This window comes from Meriones unguiculatus, chromosome 7, assembly GCF_030254825.1.
Source record: "Meriones unguiculatus strain TT.TT164.6M chromosome 7, Bangor_MerUng_6.1, whole genome shotgun sequence".
NCBI lineage: Eukaryota > Metazoa > Chordata > Mammalia > Rodentia > Muridae > Meriones > Meriones unguiculatus.
Window position 1 is genome coordinate 45,789,980 of NC_083355.1, and position 20,642 is coordinate 45,810,621.

The 20,642-nt window shown below is 44.4% G+C and overlaps 1 protein-coding gene and 1 pseudogene across 1 annotated transcript; both read right to left on the minus strand.

Moving 5' to 3' along the window:
- Positions 1-1,659: 1,659 nt before the first annotated feature.
- Positions 1,660-2,598, minus strand: LOC110544486 (olfactory receptor 1D2-like). Its single transcript, XM_021630452.2, has one exon. It carries the CDS (start codon positions 2,596-2,598, stop codon positions 1,660-1,662), a length of 939 nt encoding a protein of 312 aa, XP_021486127.2.
- A 9,300-nt stretch (positions 2,599-11,898) lies between these two features.
- On the minus strand, positions 11,899-18,338 carry LOC110539869 (heat shock cognate 71 kDa protein-like; annotated as a pseudogene).
- Between the last annotated feature and the right edge of the window lie 2,304 nt (positions 18,339-20,642).

The following is a 20,642-nucleotide window of genomic DNA, read 5'->3' on the forward strand; positions in this document are numbered from 1 at the left end:
AAGGACTGTGGGGTGCCCGCAACTGGGTCCTGAGGCTCAGCCACCAAAACTCCGTTACCAGAGGTGGGTGTGATGGTGCATGCCTGTCACCCCAGTTCCTCAGGAGGCTGGGGCGGAGGATGTAGAGTTTGAGGCCAGCCTGGGCTTGAGAGAGGCCTCTTTCTCTCCTTCCCACACTGATTGCTGGGACCTTCTGCACATGTTCTTTGCTTCATCAGAGTTTTGGCTGTGTCGCTTCTGTTAGTCACATCTATTGAGGCCTAATTGATTGGTCCTCTTGGATAGCATACCTGGAAGATGGAGTCTGCTGAACAAATGGTTTGTTTTTCTGCCTCATGGAAGAACTTATAGGTTGAGGGGATGGCTTTCTATAGTGTGCTGGCTTGGGTGGAGGGCAGCGAAGGTGTAAAGAGACAATTTCTCTCCCAGTTTTCAAACCTACCCTCTTCCCCACTCTACGGTGTGGCAGGCTGCGGCAGGCTCGGGTTGGACCCAGAGCACTGGTGACACCATTTTCATCCGCGGCTGCTTGATAACACAGGCCAGAGGGATGGAACCTTTCATTCTATGATCTTGCTGAAGTCAGGCTTCTCTGTTTTAAAGTCTCTTATCAGATGTTATTATAGCAACATTTTAATTAAAATATTGTATATTTTCCAAACCTGTACCCATTTGTAACCCTTTATCTTCAGGCTTTGTTGTGTATTTGATTCTTTTAGTCTCCTCTCTCTTCATCTCCTTTCTCTCTGAACCATAGCCTCATATAAGTTCAACCTTGACATTCACCCTCAGCCATTTCATTTTTGAATGATTGATTTATTTTAATTTTATGTGTATGGATGTTTTGCCTACATGTGTATCTGTGCCTGGATCCTACAAAGGCCAGAAGAGGGCACTGAAACTGGAGTTGCAGATAGTTGTGAGCTTGTATGTGGGAACTGAACCCAGGCTCTCTGGAGGAGCAGGAAGTGCTTTTAATTGCTAACCCATCTCTCCGGCATTTGTATTTTAAACAGACAGATACACATATTTACATCAGCATGGTAGACATTGCATTCTAACTGATGAGTTAGGTTCATTAACAGGCCATTTTTACCTATTTCTCACAATTGGCTATAAACTCCATGTTCATGCCTGCGACCCAGTTTGAAGGTTTTAACAGACACTCATTCAGTCTCAACAGAGCATGTTGGTGAATAGCAGAATGACCACCACGTCAGCTGAACTCTGCTTTCTACAGTCTTGAGCCCTGCTGGCTCAGTTGATTCTTCTCTATAGGATTTCTTCCAAGCCACCGCAGCCCAGTGGCCAAGCTTCTAATCAGTTACCATTTGCTTTTTGTGTGTTTGCTCTATATGAGATAACACATATGGTGTCTCTGTCATTACTGGGCATATCTGGAAGAGCCTGAGGATATGGTTCTGTGGTCAGGCACATTGCAAAATTCAATCCTGCAATACTCTAGTATTGGCATTAGTGTGACCTTAGTTCTTACCAAAGGTGGTGAGAGCCAGAGGATGCCGGGATTACTTACATGTCCACGTAAATTCATTCAGAGCCAGAGCTGTGTCTGGACAGTCCTGCCTAACAGGAGGCTTTGCACACATTGAAGGATATGTGCATGCACTGTGCTTCATTTCCCCTTTCCCCAAACAGCCCTCATGTCAATCTCTGAAGCGGCTTCCTTAGAAGTCTTCCCAGAGCCCCATGCATGTCCTTGTTCCTCAGGCTGTAGATGAAAGGGTTCATCATGGGTGTCACCACTGCGTACATCACTGTGGCTACTGAATCTTTCATGGAGTAGGTGTGCAGGGGCTTCAGATAGACCATACAGAGTGTCCCGTAGAAGAGGGCCACCACAGCCAAGTGGGAGCCACAGGTAGAAAAGGCTTTGTACTTGCTGGAGGCTGAGGGAATTCTGAGGATAGCTCTGACGATGCAGATGTAGGATGTGATCATGAATCCGAAGGGAGCAAGGAAGATGATGCAGCCTGTGGTGATTAGCACCATGTGATTAATGTGCGTGTCGGAGCACGCTAGCCTCAGCAGGACATACATTTCGCAGAAGATGTAGTGGATCTTCCGAGACCCACAGAAGGTTACTCTGGTCATGAGGAGTGTGTGGGTGAGGCCATAGAGGACAGAGAGGGTCAAGCACAAGATGAGGAGCAAGATGCAGAGCCTAGGGCTCATGGCTGTGGTGTAATGGAGGGGCCGACAGATGGCCACATAACGGTCGTATGCCATGACAGCCAGGATGAGGTTGTCCAAGGCTACCAAAGACACCAGGAAGAAGAGCTGGGTCAGACATCCTGTGTAGGAAATGGCCTTGTTCTGGGACTGAAGGTTCACCAGCATCTTGGGGATCGTGTTGGTGACAAAGCAGAGGTCAGTGAAGGAGAGGTTGGCCAGGAAGAAGTACATGGGCGTGTGCAGCTGCAAGTCAGAGCCGATGGCCAGGATGATGAGCACATTTCCCACCACTGTGACCAGGTACATGGACAGGAAGGTCCCAAACAGGACGTGCTGATGCTCAGGGACCTCTGAGAGCCCCAGGAGTAGGAACTCAGAGTCTCTGCTCTGGTTGCCTCCATCCATTTCCCAGTTTTCTGCAATTTGAGCACCAACAATTTGCTTACCAAGTGCTCTTAGTGCGGTGCAGAATGAGCACAAACGAAGCCAACTGCTTTCTTACATTGAAAGCGTCTTAGGGCTAGATGTGGTGGCACCTGCCCGTAGTCTTGGCTACTCAAAGGCTGAGGATAATGGCTTGAGCCCCGGAGGCTGAAGCCAGCTTGAGCAACATAATATCCGGAAAAATGCCCCTGGACCTAAAAATAACCGCTCACACAGATTGCATCCGGTGCTTTGTGTGTGCCAAGCAAATACTTCACTCCTGAGCTGTAACACCTCCAGCTGTACAAGACACGCACACACGCATGCATACACACACTCTTGCACACACAGACACATACACAGGCACACACACACACACACACACACACACTCACACTGCATAAAACTGTACTGAGAAGGAAAATCATCCCGAAATTTCCCCAAGCAAATATGGCTTTTGGAACATCCAGTGCTTATATTTTCATTGCTTTGCCCAGTTATCCTTATTTGCTTACTGTGATGTGGAAACACTCTAAGCCATTATTATAACTTATTGTCAATTTTTAAAAATATCAAGTAACTTAATTTTTATACCTCCTTAAGTTTTTCCTTTCTCCCTTCTTTCCTTCCTTTCTTTTTTCTTTTTCTTCTTTTTTTTTTTTTCTTTTGAGACAGGGTCTCACTAAGCAACTTTGGCCGGCCTGGGTCTTAAACTCACGGAGATACTTCTGCTTCTGCCTGTCAAGTGCTGGGATTAAAGGTGTGTGCCACCACACTTGCCTTTTCTTAAAAATTATTATTTCCATCAGGCAGTATTTCTCTCTCATTGATTTTGCTGATATATGGTATCTTTTCCCTGCAAAAGTTATGTTTTTTTTTTCTCATTTTAGGACAAATCTCTTTCATTCATTCATTCTTTCTTTCATTTATTTATTTTGGAGCCCTGGAGTTTGAGCCTCATGTATGCTAGACAAATATTCTACCCTGAGATGTACCTCAAGCCTCTTTCCTTTATTGTGTATAATTCATATTATAACTGTAATGTCATCTAATTAGCACTTAATTTTTGTAAGTCTAATCTGCCTGCCATACCGAATTCATAGCAAATACTGATCTTTTCCTTGGAACAAAAAAACAGATTAAACTGCTCATTTGAACAGACTCAATGCTTTAAAGCAAAATATTCTAAGTAATTTGGTGAATGTCCCTTCAATGTATTAGTCTTTATGGAAAAAAGAAAAGTTAAACTACAAACGGATGATACCAATGGCAGGGATGCGGTGCATCTGCCACGGGGCCAGCGCCACTGTCCACAAACTAGCCTGTTTGTGAACAGAAGGATCATTAACGTTGAAAATAGGTGTGCAGTTGACTCCCGACATGATGATGGGGAGAGTCCGTGAACACGCTCCTCAGGGAAACGGTTAAAAGTGTAAGTGAGGGATGGAGAGACCCTGGGAGTGATCCTAAGCAGAGTGGATGAGGAACGAGGGAGAAGATGAGGGGGTGCGCGTTAGGACTGGCTCCCTCTACCGCCCCAGCCTGGAAGAGTCCCCTCTAGTTCCAGCAACCTGGGCTACACAGTTTCCTCTCCATGGCGTCTCTCTCTGTGTGTTTCTTTCCTCCCCTCCCCTCTTTAGTTACCTCCTACCGAGCTAAGCCTCAGCCCTGTGCTGCAGGAGAGAGGCAGCCGCCCTCTGCTCCGTCCTCTGTTGATGTGGAGGGTCAGGGACTGATCACCCCTGGCTGCGCTGGAGCTCTGGGTTTTGTGGGAGGAAGGGAGGCTGATGGGCCCAAGGTGGCTGTTCCCGTACCCACAATGCTCTCTCCTCGGGGGAGGGTCACCAAGAGGGAAAACTGCTTCTTTCATACCCAGTTCTAGTGCTTTATCTGGATTTTTTTTTTCTAAAAATAGACCAAAAATATATAGTTTTTAATTTTTTCCTAAAGGAACTGGCTTCATTTGCAATACGTCATGGAGACCCTGAAGCCCAAATGCCAAGAACAGAGATGGTTGTGGTGAAAGGCAGCTCTGGGGAGATTCCTGGATTAATGACGATGCAGTCCAGACTGAAGGGAGCTAGGGTTCGGAGGAGACCACAAGACTCCACCACAGCCGGGGCAAGACTGTCCATGGCAACTGGCGTCCCTTCCAAGGGTTTAGATTTGATTGTATTGGTTTGTTCTGCAGAATCTCAGAGCATTGTCAAAACAATTGTCGGTTGTAATGAGTGGAGTTGGATTACGAGTGTGGTCAGGGATGGAAAGCAAAGCCCTTCTGGGCATCACGAGTGTCAGTTCATGGCAACTTTGGGCATTAAACCAACAAATAAATAAGTAACATAGCAAGCCCCGGAAGAGGAGACTGGACCTCAAACTGCTACAATAAGTTATCGAAAATGTTCAGATTCCAACAGAAATGATGAGCTGGAAAAAGTAGCAGGCAAGGGGCTGGGGTGCGAATCAATGGTGGGACATTCTGGGTCTGATCTCCAGCCTGGCAAAACAAACCAATATGCCTGCAGGCCTGGCACTGAGAAGGTAGAAGGAATAGGATCATTGCAGTTTGAGGCCTGCCTGGCTGACATAGCAAGTTCAAGGCCACCCAGGGCTATATAGCAACATTTCTCAAAAATATCAAACCAAGCAGATCAAAGCACCTCTGTCCTGAAACTGCTCCCAAACTATCAATAGTGACAGTCAAACAAAACAAACAAACAAACAACAGAACAAAGCCAGCTTGGTGGCCCATGTCTATAATTCCTGCACGAAGGAGACAGAGAGCATACGTAAGGCCAGCTTGGTCCACATGGCGAGTTACAGGGCAGCTGGAGTTACACAAGGAGACCCTGCCTCAAACAACAAACAAATAAACAAGCAGACAAAAATGAAAGCCAAAACCAAACAAAAAAACAGAAATGTGTGGCACACAGGCAAAACAAAACAAAAACAAAAACCCCAAACATCAGAAACAGCTTGTGAGAACAAATATCAGACTTTACCGAAAAAACAGTTTCTGCCGCATCATCTGTAAAATGGGGCAAAAGAAATGTCTGTTGGGGACTGGGTGACTTCGAATAGAAAACGAGCTTTGTGTGTCAAACGAGGGCGTTTAACAGTGGCGGCGGCCTAAGCAGCGCTGCCCTGTTACTGGAGAAACTTGTTGGCTGTTTCCCCTGAATGTTCTCCCCTCTCCTGGCACCTCTGGCACATGGTGTCCTGTGCTTTTCTGAGTCTTTGTTCACTTTCTTCTCTCTCTCTCCGCCCCCCCGTGTGTGTGGTGTGTGTGTGCATGTGTTTCTGCTGGCATAATTCACAGCAGCCGATCTTCAAAACTGATTACCTTCCTCATGCTGGTTCAAAACTATAACTGAAATAACACCCCATCTGTGGAACCTCAGTTTTGCTTGTTGGACATCTTGAAATCCTAGAGTTTCCACGGGTTCTTATTTCCCAGATTCTCTGAGGAATGAGAAAATGATGAAGGGAAACCCAGTCTTAATCAGTTCAACCTTCTGGCAGATTTCACCCAGTTTTGGCAGGAAACATTGCTCTGGGTGGGAGAAAGCGAGAGAAATGGTGTTTCTAGCGCTCTCTCGCTACCCCCTCAGAGAGAAGCCACCTCAGCTCATTCCGTGTCTGCAGAGAAAGGCCTGGGGTGCTGACACAGTGACTGGCCTGTGTCAGACCCTGAGTTGTAACTGTATGGGGGAGGGGAGCACGGGAGTGAACTGTTCTGGGCTTCCCAAGCAAGGAGAGAGATTGTCCAGGTCAGGAATTAAGGAGTAAGAGTCAGAACAAGGTGGGCAGGGCAAGCAAGTGCTGTGCCAGCAAAGACGTGGGGAGGCTGGAGAGTGCTCGCTCTGGAAGGCGGCAAGGGAAGCCTGCAGGATGAGTGTTTCAGGGCTGATTAACGTGGAGCGGTGCCGCTTAGGCATCCAGCTATGGAGGGGCGAGGGTGGACTTTAGCATCTGAGTGGGAACAGCAAGACCTCTCCGATCCACTTAGAGACCGCCGCAGCTCTCCACAACCCACAGAGCTGCAGGTCTCACGGTCCCTCAGAGTCTTTGAGCTGTGACTGCCTCAGGGAAAGGGAAGTCAGCTCCCCAGAATGGGTACGGGACACACCCTGCCACCAAATTCTCAGTACAAAGGAGATTTATTGCCCTAGAGGGGCAAGGGATGGGGCTGCAAAGGCGGCAGCAGCAGCAGCAGCAGCAGCAGCAGCAGCAGCAGCAGCAAGTGTAAGCAAGAAAAGCAAGCGAAGGTATTTTTGCAGGAGTGAGGCTTTTGCAGGAAGAGGTCTGTGCCAGGGTGAGTTGCTAAATCCTGATTGGACATGTTATCCAAATAATGAGTGTGGATTGTTGGACTTTCGTGTTTTGTCTCAGGAATGAGTCAATGGCCAAATAAGGGAACAGACCTTGGAGGCTAGCTTTTGGAATGTAACGGTTTACAGCAAGGGAGAGGAAAAGGGGTGAAAGGGCAAAACCTGTCTGCAATGTTTGCCATGCTTGGGCCTGTTAGAGCCCCTTCACTAAGGCCAGTTTGTTACTGGGTGGCAGACATGAGCCCAGAGACAGGGGTCGGGGTGTTGGCCTTCCATGCTGTGTGTTTGCTTTGTATGAGACGTAACAGCAGGAAGGAGAAAATGTGGAAATTGGTCAATGAGAGGAGCCCTCTCCCTTGAAGTATTGTTTCTGTGTTGAGAACCAAGTCCTTTAAAGCCAGCCTTGGCACTTCTGATCCCCGTACTTTGACAAACATCGCTGAATCTGTAAGCGTTTTAGACCCTGGTGTGGGTGTGGTGACACGGCCTCAGAGATATAAGCCTGTCTATTATGTGCTTGGCTGTGTGTGGAAAGAATGTAGTTCCTCAAGTATTGCGGGAGGAAATAAGCTTTGGCACATGCTCTGCCCCCTGGTCTGATGGTGGGTGGGGAACACGCCGGTAGGAGCTTCTTTGCCTCATTCGTGCAGCCGTCCTTGTGGACAGAGAGCTGTGTGCCGGGCCGTGATGGTACTCTAAAGTAAGGAATAGCGAGTGAGAGGATGCTGATGAGAGAGAGTGGGAAGGGGGAGAGGGGAGAGAGAGAGGTGGAGAGAGATGGAGAGAGAAAAAGGGAGAGAGAGAGAGAGAGCGAGAGAGAGAGAGAGCTCTATTTAGATCTTACCATGGGGCTTAATTCTGCTGCCTTCAGTCCATTCTGCAGCACTCAGTCCATTATTTCTTTAAACAGGACTTTGCAACTTGTCCTACTGGTTACAAATGGGGAGCAGGGGCTTGTTTCTTGGGTCTTCAGTCCTGTAAACAAGTAGGCAGAATTTAAGGCTCTTTGTGTTGTGGTTGGTCCATGGGACCTGAGAGCTGATTCTTGAATCTCAGTTTCATGAAGAAAGGTGCTGAAAAGGGTTATTTATTAGTTTTGGCAAGGCCTTGGGGAGATAATCCCAAGACATCTACCTTAGATGAACAGGGATAATTAATTGCTCCAATGTTAATATCTGGAGGCAAAGGAATTGGGAAATGAACCTTGTTTACAGGAAGTAAAACAATTATTACACACAAATCCTCAAGTTTCCCTAAGAATAGGGTTGAGCCAGAAATAAATGGCTCACAAGTCCTGAAGTTGGCTTGAGCCATTAGAGGGTTGGAAAATCTCATACACTAGTGATTTCAAGTACTAAGTTAAGGCAGTGTTAAAAAAACATCAAGGGCACAACTGTAGCTCAATGGTAGAATGCTTGCCTACCATGCACAGAGCCCTGGGTTTGATTCTAAACACTTTAAAAAGAAACATGCTGAGTCTTGGCTAGATCCCACCACGCAGCAGTGCTGGTGCTGAGGCAGGAGGATCATGTGCAAGGCCCCTCAAGGTCACATGAGTGAGACCCCATCAACACTATCAGTTGACAAAATATTAGATGAGGAGGAGGCAAAGTCACCTGGACCTCGAATCATTTCTCTTAAGCAGAATGTCTTGAGTGTATTAAAGGAGAAGTAGGCAGGTAGCACGAGCCAGCCCTGGAAGGCATGTAGAGAATCCAGATAACGTAACTGCCAGGCAGACTGGGAAGCAATGAGGCTTATGGTTTAGGCAATGCTATGAACCTGAAAAGCCAGCAAAGAAGTTGTATAAACTGAGCAGTCATGAACATTTCAAAGGTCACAGTGTTAGCATTCAAGTCCTTCCGGATCACTGTCTTACTCACGGAAGCACTGATCACAACAGCCGAGGACTGGAAATAGTCTGAATCCATCAGCTGTTGAATCACTAAAGATGTGGTCTATACCCACCATGGGCCCCTGTTTGGCTGTATAGAAAACTAAAAGCTGCTTGCAGTAATGTGATGGAACTGGAGTTCTGTTAACTGAAACGAACCAGACACGGACAGATAAGTACTGAGTGACTCACTCGTGTATGGAATCTAAAAAACCAGGAGTTCTTTGCTTTTTTTTTCCTGCCAGGAATCTCTTCCCTAAACTTTTTGAATGGTTTGTTCTTTAGTCCTAACTTGACTAAGAGCCAGTTCAACTGCACATGGGTTCAAACCTTATGGAAACATTTAGGCAGTACTGGTTGTGGTGGTTTAAATAGATCATGGATCTTGAACACTTGATCCCAATTGATGGAGCTCTTTGTGGGGGGAGGTTAGGAGTTGTGGTCTTGTTGGAGGTCATGGGCCACTAGAGGCAAGCTCTGAGAGTTTAAAAATTTGTGCCATTTTGAGTTCAGCCTCTCTGCTTTGTGACAGTGGATCAAGAGTGAGCCCTCAGCTTCCTGATCCTGCTACCATGGCTACTGCTTGTTGCTTGGCCATAACAGGTGCTCCTCCTTCTGGAACTGTGAGCCCAGTTAAATTCTTTCTTTTATAACTGCCAGGCTATAGAAGCAGAGTGGCGCCTGGGAATGGAGAAGTGGGTACTGAGGAGTGGGTGCTCAGGAGACAGCTTAAGAAGGATGTGGGCTGCACCACAGCCTCACCTGGCTTTGAGGGTAGATGGCAGCAGACGTTACACTCAGGGAATCACCTGGAGGCAAGGGGCCAGCCTTGAAACTCAAGGTCAGTCCTTGGCCATGTATTGCTCCCTGCCCCACGGAGCAGTGGGCACAGGGGGAGTCGTTCAGCTGCTCAGGCCAGAAAAATGGAAATTACGAGCTCTTCTCAGCCCACAACTGGAGAAGCTGGGAGTGCAGAGGGTGAAACAGCTGGAGAAGACACCCACAGCATCCGCTCGTAAGATCTGAAGTACATACAGCCTCCCTCCCAACAAGCCGTTCTGGGCTCGGTGTTCTGGAAAACCTCCATGCATGACTTTAAAGATTCATGTACAAGAAAAGCCATTTAAGTATGTAAGATGGTAGAAACTAGGAAGTGCCGATTAACATGTTTTCCTAGTGAATATATGGGTGGATTCAGGCCCATGTGCATAAACTTTCCTCTTAGAACTCCCTTTATTTTATCCTATATGTTTTGATGTTGTGTTTCATTTTCATTCAATTCTAGGAAGTTTGACTTCTTTCTGGCTTTTATTTCCAACCATTCATCATTCAACCACTGCGAGTTTATAGGTACAATTGTCCTGCTGTGTTTGGAAAATAGTTTCCTTATAGCCATCCACACCCTTTGGCTCTATATTATACTCTTTCTGGCCTCTCCTCTGGAATGATCCTTGAGTCTTGAAAGGAGGGAGCGCAATACAGATGCCACACCGAATGGGAACAACATTCTGTAATCTCTTGTTCTACACCTTGGCCAGTTACTGGCTCTCTACCAGTAGATGGTAGGCAGTCACCATCTACTGCAAATAGAAGCTTCTCTGATGAGGGCTGAGAGATGCATTAATCTGTGGGTACAGCTATATGTCACTAGAGGTCTGTTTGATACGATGCCTGTCTAGCAGAGTAATAAACAGGAGGAGAAGCCACTACTATTCTGCTAAATTTCCTCTTTGGTTTTTATTGTCCACTGTGCTCGTCATGTTGCCCACAGGCTAATGTATGTGGGGGTATCCGCTGGAGCATGGGCTGACTAAATCCTCAAAGGAAAGTGACTGTCCATTTCCCAGCCTCTACCAACCTCCAAAAGGCCCACAGGGTTGGCCTGTGAGCCTCTTCCCATCCATGCTGTGATGTTTGGCTAGCTTGATCTTGTATTGGTCCCGTGTAGATAACTATGGCTACCATAAGGTCATGAGTTCATTAGTGTTACGATCGGAAGATGGCATGGAAGATTGTATTTCATAGGACTACCCTCATTCTCTTCTCATGATTTTTACACATCCTCTGAGACTTGTGAGGATATTGCTACTGATTTTCCATTGAGGGATGAGCACTGACAACCTCTTGTTCTTAGCATTTTGATTGGCTATGTATTTCTCTATGGAGCACTGATCACTGAAAAAAATGCCTCTCTTCTCTGCCAAGACTGAAAGCAGCCCATATCTGGTATAAACATATATATTTTTTTAATTAAAAGAAGGCAGTTTGACAACATGATTATTGATTATTTAGCAAAATAATAATGGTAGATTCCACCTAGTGCCTATGCCATCCACAGCCACAGACTTTTGACCAGTTTTATAGTGCCAGGAATGAAATTCCCTCATGTGGAGAAGGCCCCAAGTCCAACCAGGAAGTGTTTGGCTCCTCCACAACAGTTATGCCACCTTTGAACAAAAGGTATAGAACTGTAAGATCATTGAGATTTTTTTCTTCTTCTTCTAGCTGCTGTAACACCACTTTCTAGAACCATGGAAGCTGGTTGGCAGAAAGGACATTTCTCAGTTGTTTGAGATTGCCTCCTCTGTGTACTACAACCAGAGCGTGTGGTGTTTTTGGAAGCAAAGTCTTGCCATCTGGTCATGGCAGGCAATCAGGCAATGTTAATAGTGTGTGTTATTTTGGCTGCTCCTGAAGCTTTCCCAACCAAGAACTTGTTAGGGAGATGCCTTCCTCTGCCTGGTTCTGAGATTTTTGTTTGATAAGATAGTTCTTCTGGAAGCAACATTGTCTACCCATACAAAGGTATCTCTGTTCATATTCCATTTTTTATGGTGCCAATTTAATAGTTTTATTAGACAATGCATTTTCCACCTGTTTTAGAGACATTGCATTTTCCATTTAGGATACAGTGCTTATGAAGTGCAATGTTATTTCTCTCCCTGTGTGCATGTTTCATGTTCAAGTATTGAGAGTGCCCAGTAATTGAGCTATTGCGGCAGCTTAAATTTAAAACTGCCACGTAACTTGCTAAATTTGGGTCCTTCAAATGTTTCCCTATGGACCAATGCTAAACTCCATTTGGACTGACTTAACCCACCTCTTCAATGGTGGGCCTGAAGAAGCAGCATCAGACAAAGGTGCTCCTCCACCAGGGAAGCTGCCAGCCATGCCATCAGCACTCTGGTGCAGCTTGGTAATGATGGGGTTGCAGATTTTCTCCAGTTCTTTCTGCTGGTGTTCAAATTCTTCCTTCTCTGTAGTTTGATTCTTACCCAGCCAACTGATGATTTTGTTATACTTGTCTAGAATCTTCTGTTTGTCATCATTGATCTTGCCTTGAAGTTTCTCATCTTTAACTGTTGCTTTCATGTTGAAGGTATAGGAATCCAGTGAATTCTTGGAGGAAACTATCTCTCTGCTTCTCATCTTCATCTTTGTACTTCTCAGCCTTCTGGACCATGTGCTCAATATCTTCCTTGCTCAAGCATCCTCTGTCATCGGTGATGGTGATCTTGTTCTCCTTTCCTTTGCTCTTATCTACAGCAGAAACATTGAGGATGCCACTGGCACTGATGTCAAAAGTGACTTCAATCTGAGGGACATCAAGGGGGACTGGGGGTATGCCTGTGAGTTCTGACTTTCCAAGCAGGTTGTTATTCTTGGTCATGGCCCTTTCACCTTCATACACCTGACTGAGCCCACCTAGCTGGTTGTCAGAGTAGGTGGTGAAAGTCTGAGTCTGCCTGATAGGAATGGTGGAATTGCACTTGATGAGGACAGTCATGACTCCACCAGCAGTTTCAATACCAAGGGAAAGAGGAGTGACACATAAGGACAGCAAATCCAGAACATTCTCAAACTTGTCTCCAGATAGAATAGCAGCTGCGCCGTAAGCAACCTCAGGTTTAATACTCTTTTTGTTTTCCATTTGGAATTTTTAAATTTTAATTCAGTTTACATCATTAATCTTATTGTAGCCCCATCCCTCTTCCCCTCCCGGTCTTACCCTTCCTCCTTCCTCCTCCCCTTTTCTCAGGAAAAAGGGAGCTCCCTTTCCCAATCACCCCAGCTCATCAAGTTGTATCAAGACTGAGTGTGTCCCCTTCTCTTGTGGCCTGGCAAGGCAGTTCTGCCACAGGGAAAGTGATTAAAAAGCTGGAAAGTGAGTCCATGTCCAATGCAATCCCACTTCCCTTACTAGGGAACCCATATGAAGGGGGTTAATGCTCTTATTCAGTTCTTTTCCATTGAAGAAGTCTTGCGGAAGCTTCTGAATCTTGGGGATTCTGATAGAATCACCAGCCAGGACAATCACAGATCTTGTGTAGTTTGGCATCTCAAAGGGCCTTTTCTACAGGGTCCAGTGTATCATGGAACACTGTCAATTCCTCAACTGGAGCATTGGTGATGGAGGTAAAGAAGTCGATTCCCTCATAGAGAGAACCAGTCTCAGTACTGGTCTGAGTGCTGGAGGAGAGGTGAGCTTAGCCTAGTCCATTAAAAAGTATGGAGATTCCTGACAGCTCTTTTGTTCTCACTGATGTCCTTCTTGTGCTTCTGTTTAAACTCAGAAATGAAATGGTTGACCATTCAGCTATCAAAGTCTTCTCCACCCAAGTGGGTGTCTCGAGCTGTTAATTTGACCTCAAAAATTTCATCCTCCATTGTGTGTATTGACACATCAGAAGTTCCACCTTTCAAGTCAGAAGTTGGCACATTCCTTTCGGCTCCAACCTTCTTGCCTAGACCATAAGCAATGGCAGTAGCAGCTGGCTCACTGATGATTTGAAGTCCACGGAGGCCAGCAGTAGTTCCAGGTTCTTTAGTTGCCTGCCGCGAGAGTCGTTGAGGTAGGCTGGCACTGTGCCCATGGCTTTGCTAACAGTCTTCCCCAGGTAGGCTTCTGTAATTTCTTTCATCTTCTGCAGAACCATAGGGGACACCTCCTCTGGGGAGAAACTTTTGGTCTTCCCTCTGTATTCTACTAGGACCTTGACCCTGCCTGCATCATTCACCACCATAAAAAGCCAGTGCTTCACATCAGACTGGACAACAGCATCCTCCAACCTACGTCTGAGCAGACACTTGGCATAAAAAACTGGGTTGGTGGGGTCATTGCAACCCTAGTTACTCTTTTCATGTCAGTAAAGACTACATAGCTCGGTGTGGTTCGGTTACCTTGGTCATTGGCAATCATTTCCACCTTTCCATGCTAGAAGACGCTCCCACAGGAGTAGGTGGTGCCACGATCAATGCCAACTGCAGGTCCCTTAGACGTGGTTGCTCAGCGTGTAGGCCTGGCTGTGCTAGTGATGAGAGCACGCAAGTCCCCGAAAGCTGCCACGGTGTTCAGTGAGCCACTTTCCATTTTTAAGAAATTATATTTTGTAAATAGCTTTCAAACCAGCGTGTTTCAATACAGCTTTTTCACACATACTAAATTATGAATGACAACGACCTTCTACTCTTTCCTCTTCTCCATCTCCTTGCGTTCATCTCCTGGTTATTCCCCCTCTTCTTTTGTATAACATGCTCTACTTTCATCGCTAATTGTAATTTTTGATTACTTTATTTGAGGGAAAGAATGCATATTTATCTCTTCTGCTAATTTTGGTTTGATGTTTCTTTATTTTTTTCGGGCATTAGAATCATGAATCATGATGCATACTTTTTTGGTGCCATTTGCTTGAAATACCTTTCCCCATCATTTTACCTTAAGGTTGTGCCTATCTTTGAAGGTGAACTGTGTTTCTTATAGAAAAAAAAACCGGATGGATCCTAACTTCTATTCCAATCTGTTGGTCTAGTCTGTGTCACTTTAATATTCAGAGCTACTGTCGGAAGATGTACATCAGTTCCAGCCACTCTGTTGATTTTGGGGCGTCTTTTGCTTGACTCTCTTGATATTTTAACTTTTTCCTTGTCATTGTTTATATACATATTTCATTATCTTCTATCCAAAATGATGTCTTCCGGAGCCCTCCGGAAGACTCTTACTGATCATGGACCCCTTTAGCGCACTTTCATCACAGAGTCTCTGTTTATTCTTTACTGTAACAGCTCTGCGAGGCACAGAGTCTGTCCTGACAGTTGTGGTCCAAGCGGATCAAAGACCTCAACATAAAACCAGACACACTAAACCTGTTAGAAGGAAAAGTAGGGAAGAGCCTTGACCTCATTGCCACAGGAGACAACTTCCTGAACAGAACACCAACAGCACAGGCTCTAAGAGCAACAATCAATAAATGGGACCTCTTGAAACTGAAAAGCTGTAAAGCAAAGGACACTGTCATCAGAACAAAACAACAGCCTACAGACTGGGAAAGGATCTTCACCAACCCCATATCTGACAGAGGATTAATATCCAGACTATATAAAGAATTAAAGAAGTTAAAAAGCAACATATCAACATATCAAGTAATCCAATTAAAAATGGGGAACAGAGCTAAACAGAGAATTCTCTGTAGAGGAATATCGAATGGCAGAGAAACATTTAAATGTTCAGTGTCCTTAGTCATCAGGGAAATGCAAGTCAAAACGACCCTGAGATTTCACCTTACACCCATCAGAATGGCTAAGATCAAAAACTCAAGTGACAACACCTGATGGAGAGGATGTGGAGAAAGAGAAACCTACTCCATTGCTGGTGGGAATGTAAACTTGTACAACCACTCTGGAAATCAATCGGGCACTTTCTGAAACAATTAGGAAGAGTGTTTCCACAAGACCCACTCCTGTACCACTCCCAGGCGCAGGTCTTAAAGATGCTCAAGTGCACAACAAGGACATCTGCTCAGCCGTGTTCACAGTTTCAAGCAGCTCTATTCCTAATAGCCAGAAGCTGGACACAACCAGATGTCCCTCAATGGAGGAAGGGATAGAGAAATTGTGGTACATTTGCACAATGGAATACTACTCAGCAATTAAAAACAAGGAAATCATAAAGATGGCATGCAAGTGGTGAGAACTAGAAAAGATCATCTTGAGTGAGGTATTCCAGAAGCAGAAATACACACATGGTATATACACACTTACAAGTGGATATTAGACATATAATATAGGAAAAGCATACTAAAATCAGTACACCTAAAGAAGCTAATCAAGAAGGAGTATCCTGGGTAAGATGCTCAATCTTCATCCAGAAAGGCAAATGGGCAGGACATCAGAAGAGGGAGAAAACAGGGAACAGGAGAGGAGCCTATCACAGAGGGCCTCTGAAAGACTCTACCTAGCAAGGAATCAAAGCAGATGCTGAGACTCATAGCCAAACTTTGGGCAGAGTACAAGGAATCTTATGAAAGAAGGGGGAGATAGAAAGACCTGGATAGGACAGGAACTTCACAAGGACAGCAACAGAACCAAGAAATCTAGGCCCAGGGCTCTTTTCTGAGACTGATACTCCAACCAAGGATCATGAATGGAGATAACCTAGAACCCCTGTGTGGTGTGCAGCCATGGTAGCTCAGTCTCTAAGTGGGTTCCCTAGTAATGGGAACAGTGACTGTCTCTGACATGAACTCAGTGGCTGGCTCTTTGATCACCTCCCCCGATGGGAGAGCAGCCTTACCAGGGCACAGAGGAAGACGATGCAGCCAGTTCTTATGAGACCTAATAGGCTAGGCTCAGATGAAAGGGGAGGAGAACCTTTCCTATCAGTGGAGTGGAGGAGGGGAATGGGAGGAGATGAGGGAGGGAGGGTCAGATTCCAGGGAATGAAGAAGGAGGCTACAGCTGGGACACAAAGTGAATAAAGTGTAATTAATATAAAAAAACAACAAAATTATGTCTTCCATCATCCTCTGTAGAATTGCCTTATTGATCATAGATTCCTTTAGCATGCTCTTATCATGTAAAGTTTCTGTTTATTCTTTATTAGGACAGTTTTGCTAGGTATATAGTCTGCCGTGATAGTTGTGGTCTTTCAGAACTTGAAATGCATTTCCCCAAGATTTTTCTCGATTTAAAAATTTCTATTGAACAGCTGTTATTCTTCTGAATCTGAATTTATATGTGGCTTGCCCCTTCTCTCTTGCAGCTTTCAGTATTCCATTTTATTCTGCAACTTTAGTGTTTTGACTTTAAAATGACAGAGTTTCTTTTTGAGTTCTGCCTATTTGGTGTTCTGTGTGCCTCTTGAACCCAAATTGGAGTCTTATTCTCTAGATTTGTTATTATTTTTATCTATGATTCTTTTGGAAAGTATTTTCTATGCATTTGGCATAGATTTTTAATTTTATTTTTTAATATTAGTTACAGTTTATTCACTTTGTATCCCAGCTGTAGCCCCTCCCTCGGTGCCTCCCAATTGGCATGAAATTATTATCTTTCCTCTATGCCTTTCATTTGTAGATTTGGTCTTTTGATGGTGTCCTAAAACTCTGTCGTGTTCCATTCATATACTTAAAAATTATCAATGATCTTGACTGAATTATCCAGTCAATTCTTTTATCTTGTTTTCAATCCCTGATATTTTGTCCTCCACATGATCCGTTCCATTGGTGAGCTTTTCCAACTTTTTAAAAAGTTGCTTTGTTTCTATTTTTTGAAATTAGAATATAATAACATCAGTTTCTTTTTATTTTGCTCCTTCGAAGCCCTTCCATAGGCCATCTCTGTTCTTTCTCAAATTTATGGCCTCTTTTTCTTTAATTGTTGTTACACATCTATATCTGTTCCTATAAAAACAACCTTCTCAGTCCATGTGATGTTTCTCATTTGTATATGAGTTCAGGGATGGCATTGAAATACCAACTGGGGGCCTTCTATCTGGAGAAGACTTCTCCTGCTCTCAGCATTCCTTATTTGTATCTACTGAACTTTTGATTTGACTCATTGAAGATATTGTTTAATGGATAAATTTTTTGTTTAAGTTTGACTCTGTCATGAATATCTTGCTTGCTCTACCTATGGTGATTGCAAGTTTTGCTGGGTATTGTAGTCTGGGCTGGCATCTGTGATCTCTTAGAGTCTGCAGAACATCTCTCCAGGCCCTTCCTGAGTTTAGAGTCTTTGTTGAGAAGTTGGGTGCAATTCTAATAGGTCTGCCTTTGTATGTTACTTAGCTTTTTCCCCTTGAAGCTTTTAATATATTTTTTTTTGTTCTGTATGTTTAGTGTTTAGATGTGGTGTTTAGATGTTGTAAGGGGACTTTCTTTTCAGATCCAATCTATTTGGTACTCTGTATGCTTCTAGTAACTATATAGGCATGTTCTTTAGATTAGGAAAATTTTCTTCTATGATTTTGTTAAAAATATTTTCTGGGCCTTTGAGCTAGTATTTTTCTCCTTCTATTCTTATTACTCTTAGGTTTGGTCTTTTCATAGTGTCCTAGATTTCCCAATATTTTGTGTCAGGAATTTTTTAGACTTAACATTTTCTTTGACTGATGCATCTGTTTATTTTATCTTCAACGCCTGTCATTCTCTCTTCTGTCTCCTATGTTCTGTCGGTGACACTTGGGTCTGTAGTGCTGTTCACTTACCTAGATTTTCCATGTTCAGGATTCCTCAATGTGTGTTTGCTTTTTTGCTTCTATTTTCATTTTTAGGTCTTGAGCAGTTTTGTTTCCTTCAACTGTTTTTTCTTTCTTTCTTTCTTTGAGAGATTTATTCATTTCCTCCAATTGTTTGTGTTTTCCTGGATTTCTTTATGAGATTTATTTATTTATTTTATTTTATTTTTTTTAATAATGATGAAGTTTTTGTGGACCACAGCAGACACTTTTTTTTGTCTTTGTCTGTATCCTTTCTTTTTTGTTTGTTTTGCTTGTTTTTTTTAAAATCTTTTTTATTTTTTATTAATTACAGTTTATTCACTTTGTATCCCCCTGTAGTTCCCTCCCTCCTCCCCTTCCAGCCCCAACCTCCCTCCCCCTTCTTCTTGCTTGCCCCTCCCAAGTCCACTGATAGGGGAGGTCCTCCTCTCCTTCCTTCTAATCTTAGTCTATCAGATCCCATCAGGAATGGCTGCATTGTCATCTTCTGTGGCCTGGTAGGGCTGCTCTCCCCTCAGGGGGAGGTGATCAAAGAACAGGCCTATCAGATTATGTCAGAGGCAGTCCCTCTTCCCATTACTATGGAACCCACTTGGATACTACGCTGTCATGGACTACATCTGTGCAGGGGTTCTAGGTTATTGCCATGCATGTTCCTTGGTTGGAATATGAGTCCCTGGGGAGACTCCTGTGTTAAAATTTATTTTCTCTTTAAAGACTTCTACTGTCTTTATAAGGTGAGTTTTAATGTTTTCTTGTGCTTCAGCTGTGTTGGTATATTCAGGGTTTGTAGTAGGGTAGCTGGGCTCTGGTGCCATTTTGCCCTGGCTGTTGTTAATTGTGTCCTTACACTGGCATCATGGCATCTAGGTTTGAGGTGATTATATGTCTAGTTGCTGATTTCTGAGTTTTTCCATGTTGGATAGGTGTTTTGTTCCTTGGTTTCTGTTTCTTCCTCTTATTGTCTGGTCTTTGTGGCCTGGATTTCTGGCAGCCAGAATGACTTCTGGTCCAGCAGTGAGTCTCTGCCTGAGTTTGCTTAACTGTTCTTCTGTCAACTATGGAGGTTAAGACAGGTAAATGGAGTGAATCCCTCCCACTAATTGGGACCTCAACACTAATGAAGGTGGGGAGCACTAGAAGCCCGCTGCCAGGCCCTCCTGACCGGGATGAGAACAGCCAATGGGAAGCCAATTAACCTCTGTAAGGTAGCGGAAAGTCTCCTGGAAAGGCAGGAATCCAGTGATGGTTTCATGGGGCGATTCTTGACTGCTTTACCAAGAATACCCCTGGTTAATTTGGATGTCCCAGAAACCATGGATCTATAAATATAACCTTTGTGGTGCAGTTAGCCCTCGACAGTCAAAAGAAGTTGCAAAAGTTGAAGGAATTCAGGTCTTCAGGTCTGAACTCCTGAAAGTAATGCAGAAAGTTGCTATTACTAGGGAGATGGAGGAGAAGAAAGACAGGTACAACAAGAACAGAAATAGGGACAAAAGATTTGCAAAGAGAGAGAGAGTCAGAGCTGCATGGCTTATGCTGATAAAGACTACAAGTAAATAAACATTTTCTTACTAAAAACATTAACTGAGTTCAGCCAATGGGGGGGGGGTTATTTCTTCTTTTTTTTAACCAGGCAACATTCTGAATTTCTTTTAATTTATTTTTTTACATTTCTTTCTTTAAAAAAGTTTTATTAATTATAGTTTATTCACTTTGTATCCCACCTGTAGCTCCTTCTCTCTTTCCCTCCTAATTCCTCCCTCCCTCCCTCTTCTCCGCCGATGCCCCTCCCCCCAGTCCACTGCTAGGGGAGGTCCTCCTCCCCTTCCTTCTGATCCTAGTCTATCAGGTCTCATCAGGAGGGGCTGTATTGTTTTCCTCTGTGCCATGGTAAGAGTGCTCCACCATCAGGGGTTGGTGATCAAAGAGCAGGCCAATCAGTTCATGTCAGAGACAGTCCCTATTCCCATTACTAGGGAACCCACTTAGACACTGAACTGCCACGTGCTACCTCTCTGCAGGGGTTCTAGGTTATCTCTATGAATGGTCCTTGGTTGGATTATCAGTCTTAGAAAAGACCCCTATGCCCAGAGTTTTTTGGTTCTGTTGCTCTCCTTGTGAAGCTCTTGTCTTCTCCAGGTATTTCTACCTCCCCCTTCTTTCATAAGATTCCCTGCATCTCAGCATCTGCTTTAATACCCTGCAGGGTAGAGTCTTTCAGAGGCCCTCTGTGGTAGGCTCCTGTCCTGTTCCCTGTTTTCTCCCTCTTCTCATGTCCATCCTGTTTGCCTTTCTGAATAAG

Bases quoted from the DNA above. Each gene is read 5' to 3' on its own strand.
- LOC110544486 (XM_021630452.2), bottom strand. From the start codon at position 2,598: ATGGATGGAGGCAACCAGAGCAGAGACTCTGAGTTCCTACTCCTGGGG.